The sequence below is a fragment of the Protopterus annectens genome, chromosome 1.part1 (assembly GCF_019279795.1).
Source record: "Protopterus annectens isolate FY-2018-M chromosome 1.part1, PAN1.0, whole genome shotgun sequence".
NCBI classification, from domain to species: Eukaryota; Metazoa; Chordata; order Ceratodontiformes; family Protopteridae; genus Protopterus; species Protopterus annectens.
In genome coordinates this window covers 385,658,549-385,678,667 of record NC_056726.1, presented here as the reverse complement: position 1 = coordinate 385,678,667, position 20,119 = coordinate 385,658,549, and the positions used below count along the sequence as shown (strand labels likewise).

Genomic DNA, 20,119 nt, shown 5'->3' with positions numbered 1-20,119 from the left:
ATAGCTTAAGCCAAGGACGATAATCTAGACATATACCCCTGTAAAAACAAGGGAAGTTATTACCTTAATTCTACTTATAATATGAATCAGTATACTTTTATATCCCCCACCCCACCAGCAGCCCAAGATCAAAGCATTACATCAACATAAATCCGCTTTTGTTCAGTCTTGCATATACTGCTACAGTACAAAGATATTTCTTTTAACTAAGAAAAAAAAAGTTATGTCTTACCATAACGTTCCATCTGAGTTGCTGACCTTCTTCCAGTCATCACTGATGGGTTCGGTTCCAAGCCCTCGGAACCAAGTCGGCCTTATACCAAGCTTGAGTGCACCAAAAACTCTCGAGATAACCTGCTACCCACAATGCCCTTCACTCAGTTACCTCAGATTGAGTTTGCATGCAACATATAGAAGAAACAAAGTCAGAGGCCATCTCTGCGCAGAACCCCTAAAACACCACAAAGACCCAGACGATTCGCCAGGAGCCTTTGGTGGGAGCCGATGGGAGGGTGTGATGACTGGAAGATCAACAACTCAGATGGAACATTATGGTAAGACATAACTTCTTTATCTGAAGTTGTTAATCTTCTTCCTATTCATCACCGATGGGACAGAATCCCAAGCTACTTGGAGAACCTGGGTGGCCCTTACAGAAGAACATTCCTGAGCACCATTGAGCCAAAGGCCGCTCTTCCCCTGGAGATCAGATCCAACTTGTAATGCTTGATGAAGGTATGGGGGTTTAGCCCAAATGGCTGCTGCACAGATATCATCCATGGAGGCTCTAGAGTGGAAGGCAACAGACGCTGCGACAGCCCTAGTTGAGTGAGCTTTGATTTGAGCAGGCTTCGATTCATTCATAAGCGAATCTGAGAAGGTAATGCAATCCCTGAGCTATTCTGACAAAGTAACTTTAGATACTGCACACCCCATTCTAGAACCAGAAAAGGAAATGAAAAGTTGGTCCGACTTGCAAAAAGACTTAGTTCTGTCCAGGTAGAAACATAGTTGTCTATGAACATCCAATGAATGCAGGCAGTATTCTCCCTTGTTTGAATAAAAGTCGGTAACCACCTTGGGGAGAAAGGATGGATTAGTACGAAGTGATATTCTGTCCTTATGGAAGATCAAATAGGGACTCAATGCATAAGGCTTGCAACTTAGATATCCGTCTGGCTGAAGTGACTTGCCACCAAAAACAAGGATTTCCATGACAGGAATTTTGATCACATGTCGCAGCAGGTTCAAAAGTGGGTAGAGAGAGAGAGAGAGAGAGAGAGAGAGACTGGAGAACCCGGGAGAGATTCCATGCCTCCACCGGTTGCCTGATAGGAGGTCTGCTATGGAAAATTCCCTTGAGGAAGGTCTTGCAAAGTCAGGTGGAAATAAGCGGGACTCCTCCTGAACCATTATGGGAGTTAGAAATAGCTGCTAAATGAACTCAAATGGTGGAAGCTGATGCACCATTGTCAAACAACTCAGACAGGTAATGAAGAATAGTAGCTACGGGAGTTGAAAACGGATTTAGCATCTGATCATGTCACCAGACAGAGAATATTTTCCATTTGTCCCTGAAAGTTTTCTGGTGGATCGTTTGTGGGAGGACAGGATAATATCACGGACAGATGAGGAGAGGATTTCCTGCCTGTCAACTAACAGAAGTGGAGAAGCCAAGCCGGCAGCTTCAGAGTGGAAAGATTCAGTGGAGTCAGCCCTTGTGGGTGAGATATGACGTCCTGACGAGTGTCCAGGATCCAAGGAGGTTATAACAGGTGAGGTCGGAGGAAGGAAAACCACACTTGATGTGGCCAGAACGGGGCAATGAGGATCACTTTGCTTCTCAACCGGATAGCTTTCCTTAGAAAAAGAGGGATCAGAGGTATCAGAAGATAAGCAAAAAGGAGACCCATGGGCCAATCATGAGTCAAAGCGTCTCTCGGTGACTCCTCATGAGGGGGAAAGAGGGCAAAGTAGCTGCTGCATTTTGTGTTCGAAGGGGAGGCAAAAAGGTCGCAGCATGGCTGGCCCCAATGGCTAAGATTTCTGCCGTCATACTTGGATTGAGAGACCACTCGTGAGGACAAAGGATGCATCTGCTCAGACTGTCCACAATCACGTTGGAGCTCCCCGCGATATGCTTTGTGATTAGTTAGCAGTTGGAAGTATCGCCCATTGCCAGATTCTCATGGCTGTGCGAGAGAGGGGGTAGGATTTGGTCCCTCCCTGTTTATGTACCAGATAATGGACATGTTGTCCAACTGGATAGCAATCATTCTGATGGAAGGAGCAGATGGAATGCTTGCAACGTCAATAGCACCGCTCTTAATTCCTGACATTAATATGCAAGTTGACCTCTATGCTGGACCACATGCCTTGGACTGACTTTCCCTGGAAGTGCCCCCCCCCACCACCCTATCAGGGAAGCGTCCGCTGGGTTGGGGTGCCTGGAAGGGGTGACACCAAAGATTTTTATCTGTACTCATCCACCAGAGGAGATCTTGTTTGCAGGAGCTGGTGATGAGAATCTGTGAGGTCAGGGGATGAAGATTGGATATCCACTGGGACAGAAGGAGCCATTGTAGCAATCTCATATGTAATCTGGCTAGGGGAACAATTGGGATGGCTGCCGCCATAGACCCCAGAGCCTGAAGAACTTCCCCTGCAGACACCTTTCTTCGATAGAGTATCACTTGAACTTCTGCCCTTAATCTCCGAAGCCTGTGAGAGGGAAGAGAGACCAGACTAGAGTGTTGAGTACTGCCCCTATAAATTTCAATTGTTGTGAGGGCTGAAGGTTGGACTTTTTCCTGTGAATGATGATGCCCAGCGACTCCGCTAGTACTAGAGTGTAGCGGAGGGCCCTGACCAGGAGAGGCTTGGTGGGGGCGGAGAGGAGCCAATTGTCTAAATACGGAAACACCTGGAATTCCTGAAGTCTTAGATGAGCTGTGACCACTGCTAGGCATTTCGTTAACACTCTGGTGGCCGTCGAGAGACCGAATGGCAGGGCTCTGAATTGGTATTGATTGGCTCCCAGTTGGAAGCAAAGGAGACTCCTGGAGCGTTTGTCCATTTTGATGTGGAAATATGCATCCTGGAGGTCTATCGAGCACATCCACACATCCTCCCGAAGAAAAGGGAGGATGGATTGAATCATGACCATGCAGATCTTGGTCTGAACCACTGATTTGTTTAGCTGGCTGAGATCCAAAATGGGCCTCCAGTCCCCGGTCTTTTTTGGCACTAAAAAGAATCTTGAGTAAATACCGGATCCACACTGGCCTGGGGGGACCTGTTGGATGACTCGTTTTAGACATAGATTTCTTATTTCGGAAGCTGCCTCCTTCCTTTGACTGGGTGAAACATTGGGGAAGGGATTTCGGAGGTCTTGGGTAAGATATTAGGGGAATGTGATAGCCTCTGGAAATTATTCTCTGCACCCATTGATCATTTGTAATAGAGAGCCAGGCAGCTAGGTGCAGAGAGAAATGACCCCTGACTGCTTCCTGAGGAAAGCAATCGGGCAGCGCTTCAGGAGTGCTGATACGGTCTTCCCAAGAAAGAATCTCTGGAGTACTGACTTTGGGGACACCCTCTACCCTGAAAGGGGTGTCTTCCATTATTGGAACCCCTTATGCCTCTGGGGGAGCAAACACCACATGCCTCACAGAAGGGAGTTTGAGACTTTTTGTGCCACATCTTTTCACAACTCTGGTTCCTGGAGAAGGAACGTTGAGGTTTCGAAAAACAAACTCATGGGAAACAAGGTCTTCCAGTCTTGTTCGCACCTGACTAATGTGTCCTTGACATTAGAACTGAACAAAGCTGATGGTTCGATAGGGGCATTTAAAAAGGAAGACTTGGAGTCTGCGAGGTCACAAATGCGCATCCAGGCGTGGCGTCTCATAACTACAGCTCTAGCCGCCCCTTCAGTTGCATGGCACAGCAACCTCATGGACCAGTTGGAAATTGACTCTAGGGTGGCAAGTTGGGAAGCAACTTTATCACGTGCCCCATCCGAAACTTGACCCGCGAGGGTTCCAGACAGCTCGGTGATGAGATCTCTCCGGAGCCTCGTAAAATGTGCCAAAAAGTTCAGAGACCTGACAGCAAAGGTCGCTGAAGCAAAAACTCACTTCCCTAACCTGTCCACAGCTTGGGACTTTCTGTTGGGCGGGTAGACACAGTAGGACTTTCCTCCACAAGGTCTTTTTCCTTGGCCGCCGCCATTACCATAGTGTCTACTGGCAAACCTCTAGACCAATGGGGTTGATCCTCTGGAGGGGAGAGTATCTTATCTGATCTCCTGGGGATGGCCTCAATGGTGTAGGGATTCTTCCATGCCCGCTGCACGATGAGTTTAACTAACTCATCGGTGGGGGGGCAGGTCACCCAAGAAGTAGAGGGTTGAGAGCGGAAGGCCTGCAGGAATACGGATTCCTCCGAGGAAGGGTTGGAGGGCTTCCAGTCACCCCCCTGCTTCAAGATTTCCAGAATGTCTCCAAATGAGACATCATCAGGGGGTGACCGTGGGGACCCTTCCCCATCATCATAGTCCGTATCTTCCATGACGGACTCCTCTGGGGAGTCCATGTGTTTCCTTTTACACGTCCGTTTCCCAGGGGGTTCTTCGGTGGGAGCATCCGGAGAAGACTCAAAGGGAAATACCCTGTACAGGGGTTTCCTGGGTCTTGCACTCTTGGAGTCCTGGGGAGGGGGCGGTGGCCTTTGATAGCTGCAGCTCAGAGGGAACAGGTGGTAGTTCCGACGTAGGAGGATTGCTCGAAGCAAGCACCCTCTCCATCACCCAGAAAGCAGGCCTGCCTGAAGAGGAATGGGAGCCTGGAACCGGAGCCCGGAACCGAAGAAGACAATTTCGGAACCAGAGTCACAACCTGCTCCACGCGGTCCGCTCCCGGGGACAGAGCCTCAAGCAAAACCAGGGCAGAAGTCACCCTCGGACCCGAAGACGGAACCGGTGACACAACTGGAACCATGGCTGGAACCAAGGGTTCCACCCTCCAAGCATGAGACTGAGGAAGGGTGGGTTCCGACGGAACAGACACCCAAAGGGGCCTCAGACATGGTCGTTGTCGGCACCGAGGCAAGGGGTCCTCTCGTAGATGTCAGAAATATGAGCCTCGAAACCGAGGGGTCCAAGGAAGAAGAATATGTGGGGGTCACCGGGGCAATGGACCTAAAACCCGGAGTGTGGTGGGCTCCAGGAAAATTTGTAATTCTCCGGGCGGTCAGCAGCTGAACAAAGAGGTGCACCACGTCCAATTCAGATAGGCTCCTGGTGAACCTTACCGATGCCCCTGAGGGGAAATCTGGCCAGTCCAAAAAGGGGTGGATGGCTTGTCCGGCAAATGGATCCACAGACTTGGAGTACTGGGCCCGTGGTGGATTGAAAAATGGCACAGAGGATTCCAGTTTAGAAACTGGTAGCAGGAGAATAATCGGAGCCGAGAATGGGCTCAGAGCCGAAGTCACAGCTGGGGTGGAGGTCAATATCGGCTCTGAAGATGTTGTCGGAACAGACATCGGAGCGGAGATGGGGGACGACAGTGCCGAGGTAGAGGCAGGCAAACTGTCTGGAACCGAACTCCGTGCCAAGATAGAGGCAGGCAAACTGGCCGGAACCGAAGTTGCACTGGGAGCCGTAGTCTGCGCCGATGAGGCAATCATGGCAACTTCTGAATGAACCACTGGAGCCAAGCTCGGAGCCGAGGTGGTCGGAACCCAGGAGGCGATTCGATGCTCGGTAGAAGTTTTATGGGCCTTGTCCTTATGAGTTTTGCCAATATCACTGTCCAGTGAAGAGGGGTCAGAATGAGGATGCTTTTTGTCCACAGAAGGAAGGGATGAGACCTCTGATGCAGAAATAGCCTCCGAAAAAGGAGAAGGAAGCAGGCCCTTGAGGAGTAACTTGTTTTGTCTTTCATTCAGCGTCCGCTGACTGAAGCTGACACAAATGTCACAGGGAGGTTTCGCCGATAAGTGTGGAACCTCCAAACAATACACACATTCCTCATGAAGATCACTACATGGAAGTTTACCACTGCAAGAGCAGTGTTTAAACCCTGTAGTCCCTTTCTTTTCAGACATAACGATAGAAACACACACAACGCTAACTAGGAAGAAAGTTAGAGAGAGAGAGAGAGGGGGGGGGGAATACCAACAATGGTATTGGGAATACCACAAGGGTAAAAAGGGCAAATACCAACAATGGTACCAATAAAGGAGATGCCTGTGGATAGAGCTGAGTGTGAAAACAGAGAAAAATAATAATTTGACAGGAAAGAACACACAAACACTTATAAAATTTGAAAAATATAACACTTAGCTGGAGAGCTCGGTGAAATGCTGCTATATGGCTGCGCAGCAAATGAGATCTGAGGTGAGTGAGTTAAAGGCATTGTGGGTAGCAGCTTAGCCTGAGTGTTTTTGGTGCACGCAAGCTTGGTATAAGGCCGACTCGGTTCCGAGGGTTCGGACCCGGACCCATCAATGATGAATAGGAAGATGATTAACAACTTCAGATCACTTGTTTACTTTAACAGAACAATCACTGAAAAGACAACCCACATTTAAAATGCCCAAGTGCACCCTGTGCAAAACTGATTTACAGTATAACATGCAGTTTATAAATTATGAGATGTTTTCTACAAATACTAACAAAAATTATTTTACATACAATTCTCCTTAACTGACGTCCTGAACATTAATGACAAAGTAGGGTATATGCTTTATAGTCCACACACAAGTTTAACAAGGTCAACAGAATTCCAGTCTCAGCAACATTTTCTTGCAAAACCATATTAGACAAATTCACTTAATTCAATGTTGCTAGTCTTTTTCCTGATAATCATCTATCAACAAGGTATTCCTGATTCTTCTAGTCAGCTCATGTGCTTTCTCTTTCTCAAGCATTTATATTGGGAAAATAGGAAAGAAATTCCATGATCTTTCTTTTTAGAAGAATGAGACGCGAGTTCCCTTCAGCTTGCTGGCTCAACTTTTTTTTGTTTCCCCCTCCTTAGCCTGTTCTGCATTCAAAAATATATTCACCCTCCAGGAAAAAAAATATTCTGAAGACAGCTGAACAAAGCAGCTTAAATCTCATGCCTGCCTCTTGACATTCCCTGATTGCAGGGCTAAATTTGTTCCTTTTTTGCCTGGTATACAGTGAATAATCATTTTCCACAAACTCTCTGCAGTCTCCATTTTTTTTTTTAAATTTTCTTTTCTGCCAAAATTTTGTCAGGATCAGCTCTTTCTTTTGGTATGACTGGATCTTTACTAATACAGGTCTTGGCTGCTTTCTCGTGTACAGGTTTGATGTAGAACACCAATCCAGATGCTTATTTGTGCTTTAGTACACTTAATACAGTCCATTCCTTCCACTTTCTCTGGTATAGCAGAAAATCTTAGGTTTTCTCTGCCAGCTCTGTCTTTTAACACTGCCATTTTTTTTGAAACAGCTCTTTTGAGAAGCCTCATACTCTCTTTTTATTTCAAAATCTGATTTTTGCAGTTTTATTTAATCTGAATAGCTAGTTAAAGCTTCTATTTTTTCTAACCTTTTTGTTAGTTGAGATAATATATTACTCCAATGTTTCATTAATTTTAATCCCTCTAAGTACATTTCATTTTTTCCCCTCTAAATTACTGAAATCCATCTCTTGTACCAAAGCTGAAGTCTGAACTGCTTTTTGCTGAACAGCCGCAGGATTCTTTCCAGCCAATCTTTTCTCTTCACCTTTTCTGGTTACATTTTTTTCAGGTTCTCTAAATGCTATCTTTGCTGGTGTCTAGGCAGTTTACTTATTACCCAGTAACTGAATTTTACTCAAAATTACAATTTCACTTGCTTCCTTTTCTCAGTTTCTGTTTTCACACACACAGATCTTAAACTAAGCTGTTGATCAGCGTGCACCCATCTTGGAAGCCCCAATCAGGTAAACTTCTAAAGCTACAACCACAGTGTCAGCATTAACAAAATTTCAGTGGGCTATATAAAAGCCCACCACAGAAGCTGTAGACAGAGGCTCAATCAGTTTTTTCTTGTGACCAGAGTTCTAAGAAGTTGTTCAGTGCTTGCTTCACTAAGAACTAGAATTTAGACAGGCAAGGTGAACAGGCAAGTGTCCCCATTCTCACTACAGCAGGATCACACTCTTACAATACATGTACAAAGCTTGCACCAGGGATTCACTGTCTGGAGAGACAGCAGCAAAATATGCCAGTCTATGGGACCTACACAGGACCAAAGAGATCATGTACAAATCAGTTTCAATATGTCTGCTGAGAGAATCTATAAACCCAGCTGAGTTTTAAAGCATTTTCACCTTACTGGGAGCCCGAGAGGAATCAGTGTGCTTCCAAGCTGCCCAAACAGCACCCTTAATGGCTAGTTCTACTGTAGAACAACCCAGGACACAAGTGCCTTCACCACCCTGTACTCAGTTATACATTTTAGGAAAGAAGAGAGGGGTGGCTGAGACCAAGCAATAATTCATCTCATTACATTCACTGTTTTATGAAATGACAGTTCTGGGGAGCCAACAGGGAGAACAGAGTTCACTGTCTAGGTGCCATCTGAAGCAAAAATAGCTTCCAGGTTTTCACACTCCTTAGTAAAAGCAAAGGAAAGAGACAGCCCCATGCCTGCTCACTGATCCGGGCATGAACTCACTCTGGGGAAAACATACGAGTAGCTAACACTGGATATCAGGCAAAATGGAAACAGTAGGAGTGTATGGGCCCAGTACAGTAACGGAAGGAGTAAAGAGGCCTGCACCGTGTACAGTGCTACAATCAGGTTATACTTCCCACGGGCGTAATGCTACACCCCAGGACTTGTGCAACCATCAAACTTACAACTGCTTGCATAGTGTCTATGCTTTAAGCCACAAGCCCTGGTACAGGAACAGTGAACATTCACTGCTGCGTCAGAGTTTGCTAAGCCTAGTGGAGACCTGAAGAAGACAAAGCTCTTCTGAGTACCCTTTAACTTTTGAACTTTGTCAAAATGACTCCGGGAAGTAATCCTCAGTTGCCTTGAGCTTTCGTCAGTCAGCTGATGATTGGGCAGCATTACCATCCAAGAATGTAAGCATCCAAAGGAGGGAGCCAGGCACAGCTCTTGGAGGACTTTCTCATCCTTAATAGTTGGAAGACAAAATCAACATCTGTATTACCCAGAAGGCAATTTCAGTAATGAATTTACCTCTAGGAGGGTTAGGCTCTGCCTTACCCTTTGACCTTCAGTCTTTGTGGCAGTGCTCTGGCTTTGTCCTCTGGCTATACTAAGGGTCCTCACAATGAGAAGCTCACAAATGCAGTCATGATCTTGGTAGTGAAGTAGGACATGAATTTCTCTCCAACACTCAGAGTGGTGGGTTTAAAATGCTGGCACTTCTGACACTGTCTGACAACATGCAACTCTAAGACAGTATAAGCAATGCTGTGTGAAATCTAGACTGACAATTTGTCAGCCACAGGGTTATTTAGTCTTAAGTCTAGGTAACAAACAACGGAAGTCTTTTATTAAGGTGTTACAGAATCTGAACTGAGAGATTAGCAGTAAAGGAGAAAGCTAGAGATACAGGGATACATATGAAGCCGGAGTGTGACATCACTCTGTGCTGACGCTACATGACAGGTAACTCTAGTCACAGGAAACTGTGGATGAGGGAACATAAGGTCATGACACTTGGCAGCATCCAGTCCGAAAGAATTTCTAAATAAGCAACTGAAGGCTAGTCTCAAGATAAACACAATCAGCTGCAAAAGAAGCTACAGGAGAGCTTTAATAAAACGAAAAATTGGTAAAAGTGGGAAGTCACCTCCTATGTCTATAAAAACAGCTTAAAGTTACATTTAAGACTTTTTAGAGAGTTTAGCTAACAGTGCTAACTTACATGCAGTAACCAAGCAGTCAAAAAAGGAATACGTTTGTTTTCTGTGAGTACTGCATGACTTGTTTGCAAATGCTCATACCTCTAATTCCATAAAGAAGACTGGGCTGCAGTACGCATCAGCAAGTTTTTTCACGTCATACATTTCTACACTGCAGTGTTCCCTTCTTGCAGCTAACAGGAAAAAGCAGAAGAAAACTTAGCTTTTAGGCTACAAGTTTGGTCTTGTATACTATTACTTAATCTCTAAAAATAATCAATCAATGACAACAGAAACTATAAATTAAAAAAAATACTTCAAAAACATCCATGTATTCTAACCTTACCTGCTCAGCTCATTTCAGCACTGTGAGGAAGGTTGATACTATCCAGGCATTCAATGAGCCCGGGAGAGAGAACTTTATCCTAGATGGGGTAACAGTGCATGCACATAAGCAAGCCTTTGGTACTCATGCCAGTTTTAAAAGCAGTCATGTACAATAAGGATTCAGTTCAACCACTTTAGTTTAATTTTATCGAAACTATATAAATTCTTTTGCGAACAGGCAAGGTTCCAAAAGGTCTGTGAAGTGTTGTAGAGGGTCATCATGGCAGGGAGAACAGTGTCAGCTAGTGAAAATGCAGAGTATTAAACAGATCAGCAGCCTGTGAAATGGCAATCTTCTCATGTCGTGCTTCTTAAGTGGGTTCTGCAAAAACGTATAGCAGTTCTGCTAACCATGGCCAGCACATAAGCACAGGGACCGTTTTTTTAATAAATTTTACTAAAAAAAAAAAAAAAAATTACAAACCATCTCGCATAGCTCCTTTTGAAAACAGATGCACTTGCAACACCATAAGGCAGAGATGATGTTAAGTGCACTGACCTTTGGGATTATCAGTGCCCTTAACTAATCAGTTTGAAAGATTTAAAGTCTGCAATCTGCGATTAATACACAGTGAAGGGATGGCTGCTGAAGGTGGATGCAGATGTTGGAGTCTGAGGAAAGTTTTTTTTTTTTTTTATTTAGCCAAACTGACAGGGGACCAGATACTGGTGAACAACTTTGCAGAGTGACTGAATGAAAGCATAGCTCTCAACTGTCCCTGATTTTGCCTCATATTTTTGGTCTTCTAATAGAATTTGTATTTTTTTTAAGGTTGTTTTTTTTTTTTTTTAAGGTTGAGCATTAGACTTTGCATGACCATAGTATAGTAATCAAGCAGTGTACACTTGTTAATTGCCCATCTGTTCCTAACATGATTTTGCCTCATTCCTCCTCTGTCTGTTCATACTTTTATACTATTTATAATTTTCAGGGAGGTCCTCGATTTTGGCTCAAATCTTTTTCTGTCCCTCCTAATCCCTGATGAAACTGGCAATTTTTGGAAACAAGGTGGTGGACTACAGGTAATAAATAGTATCAATTTGTATAGTTCTGAACACCTTTTACTTCAGAAAAATGTGCATTAATTCACAGTCTTATTCTGCCAATTTTTCAACTTGATGGCACTAATATTTTAAAAAAGTATAAATTTGTTCATGATTACTTCTGGATATTATTCCGGTTCCGGTAGTAAAAGTTTTTTTTACTTTTTTTTTTTTTTTTTTTTTTACAAGAAGCAAACCCAAAGTTATGTACTCATCGTAACATTCCATCTTGTGTTGTCCATTTTCCCAAAGTTATGTACTCACCATAACATTCCATCTGTGTTGTTCATTTTCATTCTTCCTCAACCTGTGGTTCGGATCTGAATCTAAGATCTGACTGCTGCTTTTTTACATAGCTTAGGATCAGACTCTCAAGCCTGAGATGGCTGCCAGCTGCACCTTAGTCAAAAAAAAAAAAAAAAAAAAAAAAAAAAAAAAATTGCCCCACTTTGGAAAATTGAAGCAAGAAAATCTAAAACTGTAGGAATAAGAGCTGTAAAAAAGGATCCAAATGTTTTTGATGAGCCCAAACTGAAAATCTCTTCCATTTACTTTTACAAATTCTTCTAGTAGAGACTTTATGAAAAGATATTAAAATCTTTTGAACTGGTGATGAAAGCCTTGTATCTCGAGCCATCGATGGAATTGGAAAAACCATGTGGTTAACTTCAGTTCGGGGAGATCCAGGTGAACCTGCCCTGACGGATAGGACAGAAGATCTGGATGTCGTTCCAGCGTCCACGGAGGGCAAACTAAGTGCGACCAAGGGAATGGGAACCAAATCTGTAGAGTACAGAAGGGAGCAAATCAGGCTCACATTGCTCTTCAACCTCCGAGCTTTCTGAAGAAATTTGGGTATGAGGGTACAGGAGGGTAGGCATGACTACAGCATCTCTGGGTGACTGTCCCTGAGGAGGGATCAGGGCAAAGAACCAGCTGCACTTGTTGAAGGACAAAGCACACAGCAAGGTTGACACTACTTGTGGAAGATCATGTTTGCCACTGACTGACTTAGAGACCACTCATGCGGTATCACAATAACTCTGCTGAGCCTGTCTGCTAGAATGTTGGATTTACCCAGAATGTGAGTTGCAATCAAGAAGCAGTTGGAAGAGGTCACCCACTGCCAAATCCTCACTGCTTCTCGACATAGGAGTAAGATCTGGTTTCTCTCAGTTTGCTGATGTACTATACCACCGACATATTGTCCATTTGTATTGCAATAGTCCCTAGAGGTAGAAGGCTCTGAAATGCTTACGCTAGAAGCACTGCTCTCATCTCCAAGACACTGATATGCAGATTGGTCTCTTGCGTCAACCATGTGCCCTGGACTGTGCAACCCAGGTAATGCCCCCCCCCTCCCCCAGCTGTGAAGTGTCCATGGTCAATGTGGTGCTGAGGTGACAAAACAAAGGGTCATCCTTGCATAACTTCTTCCGAGTGGAGCCGCCATAGAAAACAGTCTTCACACATGCGAGACAACCAGATGGGGTGAGTCAACAAATAGAAGTGTAAAGAACACTGGACTGCCAGAGTCTACTGGAGGATTCTCATGTGTAAACGTGTTTTGGAATCAAAATTACTGTGGCAACTGGAGGTATTGGGATGGCCAGAATTTGTCTGATGTGTGACCTTAAAGTGTAAATTCTGTTTGGAGTCAGGTAGGCTAGACAACTGGCTGGGTCTAGATGCGCTCTTAAAGTCCATCAACTGTATGGGCTGTAGCTGAAATTTTTGTATGTTGATTACGATGCCCAAGGTGGCTTGTAAGAGTAGATGCCTGGTTGATGCAGTCGGGAGCCAGATATCTAGATAAGAAAACACACTGAATCCATGCAGTCTCAAGTGAGCTGCAACTTCTGTCATGCATTTGGTAAACACCCTGCCGGCTGTGGTGAGACCAAACAGCAGTACTCTGAACTGATAATGACGGACTCCCAGCTGGAAGGAAAGAAACCTTCTGGAGTGCCTATTCATTTTGACGTGATAGTATGCATCCTGAAGATTGAAGGAGCACATCCAGCTGTCCTTTCATAACATAGGTAAAATGGACTGAACGTGACCATCCGGAACTTCTACTGTGTATCGATTGTTTAGTAGGGTTTAGTCCAAAATTAGCCTTTGGTCCCCTGACTTCTTTGGCACTAAACCTTGAGCAAATTCCAGATCCAGCTTGGTCTGGTGGGACCTCCTGGATAACCTGGATGACTTTTTCTAGCAGTTTCGCAATCTGTAATGCTGCTTCCTCCCTCTGATTGGGTAGAAAATCAGGAGATTTTTGCTTGGTTTTGGATACTGGAAAATGGGATGGAATATCCTCTGGATATGATCCTTTGCACCAAACAATCATCTGTGATAGCTAACCAGGCACCTGGTTGCAAGGACAAGTTCCCCCCACGACTGCCTCCAGAGATGGACAGTTGGGCAGCCTCTCGGAAGCGCTGAAAGGACATATCTAAGAAGGAATCTTGTAATCCTTGATTTTGCTGACCCCAATCTGCTGCGAGGGTGGTGTTTACCATTACGGTCATTTCCCCCTTTGCCTCTAGGGGAAATTCTCCCTGTGATTCCTGAGAAGGACTTTGAGACTTTTTGAACCACAATTTTTTACCATCACGCTAGTTCCTGCAACATGGTCTTTGTGCAGTAGAAAATCGTATTCCAATAGCAGACAAGGTCTTTCCATCCTTCTTACTACAGGACAACGTCTCTAACAGTGAGTACAAATGATGATGATATATCAAAAGGAGCACTGATGAAGACAGGTTCTGCGAAGTCACAAAGCTGCATCCAGGCATGACGCCTTATAGCAATGCCTGAACCGACAGCCCTTGATTTACCCTCTTGTGGCATGCAAAATTAGCCTCATGGACGTGTTAGAAATGGACAACAGGGTGGCCAATCTGGATGAAAATTATTTTCTGCTCCTCTGCAGACATGGCCCTGAGGCAGAACTAGATAGTTCCTTAATTAAGTCCCGCTGTAGTCTGCTGAAGTCTGCCAGGTAATTCAGCAATCACAGTGCAAAAGTCGCTGAAGCATACACCCACTTCCCAAATCTGTTTAAAGCCTTAGACTCCCTGTTAGGGGGATGGACAGAGGAGCTCTGTTTGGCCAACTACTTTTTAGTGGCTGCCACAACAACCATGGTATCTACCACAGAACCCTTGGTCCAGTGTTGCCTATTAGACAGGGCACTAAGGATCATACCAGCTCTCTTTGGAATGGGGTCCACAGTGTCCAGCTCCTTCCATGCCCTGCGGAGACAAGGTCATCCACGCGGGGGGGGGGGGGGGGCACCCAAGATGTAGCTGGGCCAGACCTGAAGGACTGCAAAAACACCAACTCCTCTGAGGAAGGGGTTTTGGTAGACCTCCCACTTCTCTGGCTCAGGACATCAAGGATATCTCCAAAGGAAACATCAGGTGGAAATCTTGGGGTCCCTTTCCCTTCATCAAAATCTGTGTTTTCCGTCAGATTCCTGAGGGGAATCCAAGTGCCTCCTCTTGCACAGTCTCTGCTCGGCAGCTATTAAGGTCTGGCGCAGAAGTCAGGGAAAGAGTGATATCCAAAGGAAGTAGAATCATGGTAGTTTTCCACTGGGACAAAACCCTCTCCACTACTTTGAATGAGGAGGTCTCAGAGGAGCCAACAGCAATCTCACCTGAACAGACGGTTCTATGAGCAGACAACTCCAATCCCTTGCAGATACCCGGCCCCTGAAGAGGGAGTCAGAGCAGAGCTGTCATGTGCAGAGGCTGTGAGGGAAAGTGATGGTGCCAAAACCTTTGGAGTCGAGGACACTTCGCCTTAGAGATCCATCCTGCTCTAAGGACAGGGCTGATCGGATCAGAGATGTTGTTGGAGTCGAGGAGAGAAGGGCCATGGATCTGACATGTCGACTCTGGATACCTCGGGATCACAGGGCACTGAAATGGGAGGTTGGATCACAGAAGGAGAAATCAAAGGCACAAAGGCAGGGTGGCTCACAGATCCAGTGGGGGACAGAAAGTACAGTTGTGTACACTTACCATAAATGTAGATGTACGAGTGTATTCACCCGGCCTGAATTCCAAAGTCTTGGGTCATGCGTCAGTCGCTGTCACCCCTTCCCTGACGTCAGGTCATCAGGGGTATAAAAGAAGCAGCCAAAGCTATTTTCTTTAGTTTTTCTTGCCCAAGATGTCAGGTGCCCCCCAAGAGGGTTACCATAATTTAGATATGTATAATTACATGCACCAATATAAAATTTACCTTCATCTACAAGCAAATACACCACATAGGTTGTATAAATCAGAGAAGGAAAGATAGGTTCCATCAGAAGAAAAAGGGGGGCGGTGGGTGGGAAACCTGGACTGCAACAATGAATACACTCGAACATCTACATTTATGGTAAGTGTACACAACTGTACTATGTTCTTCGTGTTTCGCTGTTGCAGTCATTACATTTGGGTAGAGTTCCAAAGCTGGGGCTGGAGCTAAACAGCATTAGGAGTGGCTATGAGGCCCTGCAGAACTGCAGTGGCAAAGCCTGCCCTGGATTTAGAGTAGAATAGCAGATGATAGTGCGTTGTGAAGGTGTGCACTGAACTCCAAGTAGCAGCCTCTAAAATGTCCTTGGTAGGTACTCCCCTGAGAAAGGCTGCTGAAGTGGCTGCAGCTCTGGTTGAGTGTGGCCTAATGCCCTTAGATAATTGCTTGTCATGGTGTACAAAGCAGAAACGAATGCAGTGGCCTATCCACTTTGAAATAGTCTGCTTTGAGATAGCCTTTCCTTGTGACCTGCAGCATATGTAACTAGTAATTGCTCTGTCTTTCTGAAAACTTTGGTTCTGTCCAAGTAGAATCTAAGCTGTCTGTGTACGTCCAAAGAATGCAGAATTCTCTCCCCCTTCTTCTGTGGATTTGGATAAAAGGTTGGCAGGTGAATAGTTTGGTTGAGAGCCACACTGGACACCACCTTAGGCATATATGTTGGGTTTGTCCTCAGAGACCATGTCTGGATAAAAAGTGATAAAAGGTTCCACAGCCATGAGTGCCTGTAGCTCTGAAACTCGTCTTTCAGAAGTTATTGCTAGGAGCAGAGCTGTTTTCCAAGATAAAAACTTTATATCAGCAGTAGCAGCTGGCTCAAAAGGAGGCAGGGTGAATTTTTCCAAGACATAGTTGTGGTCCCATGCAGGCATTGGTGATCTCCTTGGAGGTCTTAAATTTTTGGCTCCTTTGAGGTACTGCTTTAATAAGGGATGAGAAAAAATTGGTGGCTCTACATTGTAATGAGCCGAAATGGCAGAGGCATGAATTTTAATAGATGAAAGAGATAGGCCTTTGTCCAGCATCTCAGTTAAATATTGCAAAATCTGAGGAATGTTTGGCACAGCTGTATCAGTTCCTTGTGCCTGGTTCCAAGCACAGAATCACTTCCATTTTCCAGCATAAGATTTTCTAGTACTAGGCCTTCTGGCTTCCAAAATGACATCCATCACAGCTTTACTGAGAGGTGTATTTTGAATGACTACATTATTCGCCATGCTGTCAGATTTAAAGTTCTGAGTTGGTTGTGCAGGATCTGACTGTTTTGCTGGGACAGTAGATGAGGTATTTGAGGTAAGGTCCAAAATGGGCATTGAGACAAGCTCCTTAACATTGGATACCAGTACTGGCGGGGCCAGTCTGGGGCAATTAGTATCATCTTTGGTTTCTCCTGTCTGACATTTAGGAGTATCTTGGGGAGGAGAGGCAGAGGGGGAAATGCATATACTGATAGTTTTTTCCAGCTGAAAGATAGGGCGTCCACTTTCCATGCTTGTCTGTGATAAATCCTTGTGCAGAATCTTTTTAGTTGGTAGTTGTGAGGGGAGGCAAATAGATCTATGTCTGGGCATCCCCATTTCCTTGTTATCATGCTGAAGACTTGTGGATCCAGGTGCCACTCGTGGGGATCCATGAGGTTTCTGCTTAGTTTGTCTGCCGGAGTATTTTTCCTTCCTGGCAGGAATTGTGCCTGCAGATGTACTTGGTAAGTCAATGCCGTGTCCCACAAAGTCATGGCTAGTCTGCAAAGGGGGTAAGAATGTGTGCCCCCCTGTTTGTTCATATACCACATGACCATGGTGTTGTCGGTCTATCAGTAGCTGTCCTGGATGAAGTAGGTCCTTGAAGGAGGTCAGGGCATTTTGAACTGCTAGCATTTCTTTTTGATTGACATGTAGATGCATTTGGTTTGAGGTCCATGAGCCCTGAATGCATCTTCCTGCCATGTGGGCCCCCCAGGCATAATCTGATGCATCCGTTGTTAGTGTCTGCCTGGCTGGGGGTAATGTGAATGGCTGTCTCTTGTTTTGGTGACAAGCCTTTGCCCACCATCGAAACTCCTGTTGCAGGCAGGGGGTATTCCTGATCAGAAGAGGAATCAGAAGAAATGGAAACCTGATCTGAAGATTCACAGTCAATCTCTTGCCTAGGCCTCTTATCAGGAGGGGGATGGGAACCCCTGATCAAGGTAATCAAGTCTTCGGCCATTTTCAGCATCTGTTTTTTGGGCATAGCGGAATGACCACGTGGCTCTTGAGTTGTTTCTTTGCTTTGGAAGGTACTTTAATCTTTGCCTTTGAAGCTGAAGTAGGTTTGATGTAAAGATGTTTAGGTCTGAATACACCCTCAGAAGCCGGTGCCTGCTCAGTGGCTCCGGATCCATCTGAAGGGATAATATCCGAGGCTCCAATACCTTGAGTTTCCAGCGGCATGGCTGACTCCACGTGGGAGTCGGTAGCGTCCTGCGACTCTAAAGTAGTGGGAGTCAGGGGCTGCGAAAACTCCTCACTGAGGACCGGCGACTGGCTTAGGAGAAGCTTCGTCATCTGTTTTGGGCCTCTGTTGTCTATCTCTTTCCTTTTCTTTGCGTTTTTTTGCGAACTCCAGTAGTCGGATGGCTAACCGACGACATTTCTGGATAATTAAACGGGCGTCCAAAATAGTTTAAAGCAAAATCATACCGACGCTTACTAGTGCGTTGGTTAAATCTAGCATAGAACCGACAACCAGAAACGTGATCAGGGCCTAGGCAAGGAATACAGTAAGAATGAAAATCCTTATGAGGTAGGTATTTGATTCCCACAAGAAATACAATTATTAACTTTTTCTGACATCGGTCTGGAGCAAGAAAAAAGTTTCCCTAGTGGGGTACATAGCTTTATTGAAGACTTCGGATCTGAAACTCGAACACAAAAATCTCAGGAGTCGGCCGACCGGCACTTGCAAACTGCTTCTGCTTCGGGCACCACGCGGGTCAGGCCGGCTGAGGGAAACCTGCCAGCAGGATTACTCAAATGTAATGACTGCAAAAGTGAAACACGAAGAACATCCGGCAAACTCCCATCTGTATCTGTGTCCTGAGGAATCTCATCATCTTGTCCACCTCTGCTTCTGAAAGACTCTAGGAAGATCTGATGGAGGACGGTCTTGACAATAATTTCTGTGTAGCTTGGAGGAAGGGCGAGCTCATAGTGTGAGATATGACTTCCAGGGAGGGACTTTGGGTTCAGCACCGAAGAGGTGACAACAAAGCTTGTTTCGGATCCAAAAGCTTGACAATCTTAGTTGGTGGTTCAGAAGTTGCTCTTTTAGGAGGAGACCAGGCAGGAGAGTGTTTCCTGTGCTCCCTGGGCTCCTTGTGCCTTCCTGTGGGGTTCTGAGCCCCTGACTTTCGAGATGACTCCGCAACAGAAGACGACTAAGGAAGAAGACCCTTGAAGAGGAGTTTCAGTGTTCCACAGAAGCATGGGAATTAAACCCGAAACAAATGTCACAGGATTCGTCCAAATGATTTGGTCCTAGACAGCACACGCCTTCCCTGTGGGCATCAGACTGAGGAATCTTGTGTCCACAGGAAGTGCATTTTTTGAACCCAACAGGCTTGTCAGGTTTGTCAGCCATAATTCAATTTTAACTACACTCTTCAGCAGTACAAAAAAGGTTGAGATAGAAGTTTTTTTTGTTGGGAAGGAAACAGAAAAATCTACCGACAATGATAGGGAAAGAAATACCATAGGGTATGAAAGTGTCTAAAGAACTAACAAAGAAACTTGAAAATAATAAAGGTTTGTAGAAGGGTAAGGAAGGTGACAGGCTACAAATAGAAGGTAGGAGAAAACAAAAAGTTTGACTTATAACACTCACGACCCATGAGGAGCTGAGAGAGAAAATCCCAGCTCACTAGAAGCATGGCAAACGAGATCTGAGGTAATTTGGAGGAAGGGGCATTATAGGTAAGAAAGGAGCTTGAGAGTCAGTTCCTAAGCTATGGGTAGGGGGAAAAAAAAAAAGCCCGAGTCAGATCCAAGGTTCAGATCCGAACTCACAGGTTGAGGAATGAATGAAAATGACATCAGCTTTTGTGGTTTAAGATCTGTCTAAGAAAATGTATGGTGATGTAAAACCTGTTATTCAAGCAGCCTTCTGAGACTTAAGAGCAGTATTTAAAATCTGTCCCTCATTATTTTGTTGACTGTCTGTTGCTTGTGCTAAAATATTGAGAGCTACGAGATTATTTTCCTGGATGAATGTACACGGGTGGGGTTGGGTGGCTGTCTGCATACCTCTGAAATGTCATACTTTTTGTCTGTTCATCATAAAATTTGTGCTTTTTTTGGAAAGCCAAGGAGGGTTGCAATCAATAAATAATGGTAACATTTAAATTTCAGAAGAAAATGCATAGTATGCAAAGGAAAAAGTTATGTACTCACCATAACGTTTGATGTATGTAGTCCATCTCGCCTCACAT

At 45.0% G+C, this 20,119-nt stretch overlaps 1 protein-coding gene across 1 annotated transcript in view; it reads right to left on the bottom strand.

Annotated features, from left to right (window-relative positions):
• Nucleotides 1–20,119, bottom strand: part of CENPM (centromere protein M) — a 562,514-nt gene that overhangs the window by 71,542 nt on the left and 470,853 nt on the right. The window contains exon 5 of the mRNA XM_044075405.1: nucleotides 10,009–10,100. Within this exon, the coding sequence (XP_043931340.1) occupies nucleotides 10,009–10,100 (92 nt within the window). The remainder of the gene's footprint in view (nucleotides 1–10,008; nucleotides 10,101–20,119) is intronic.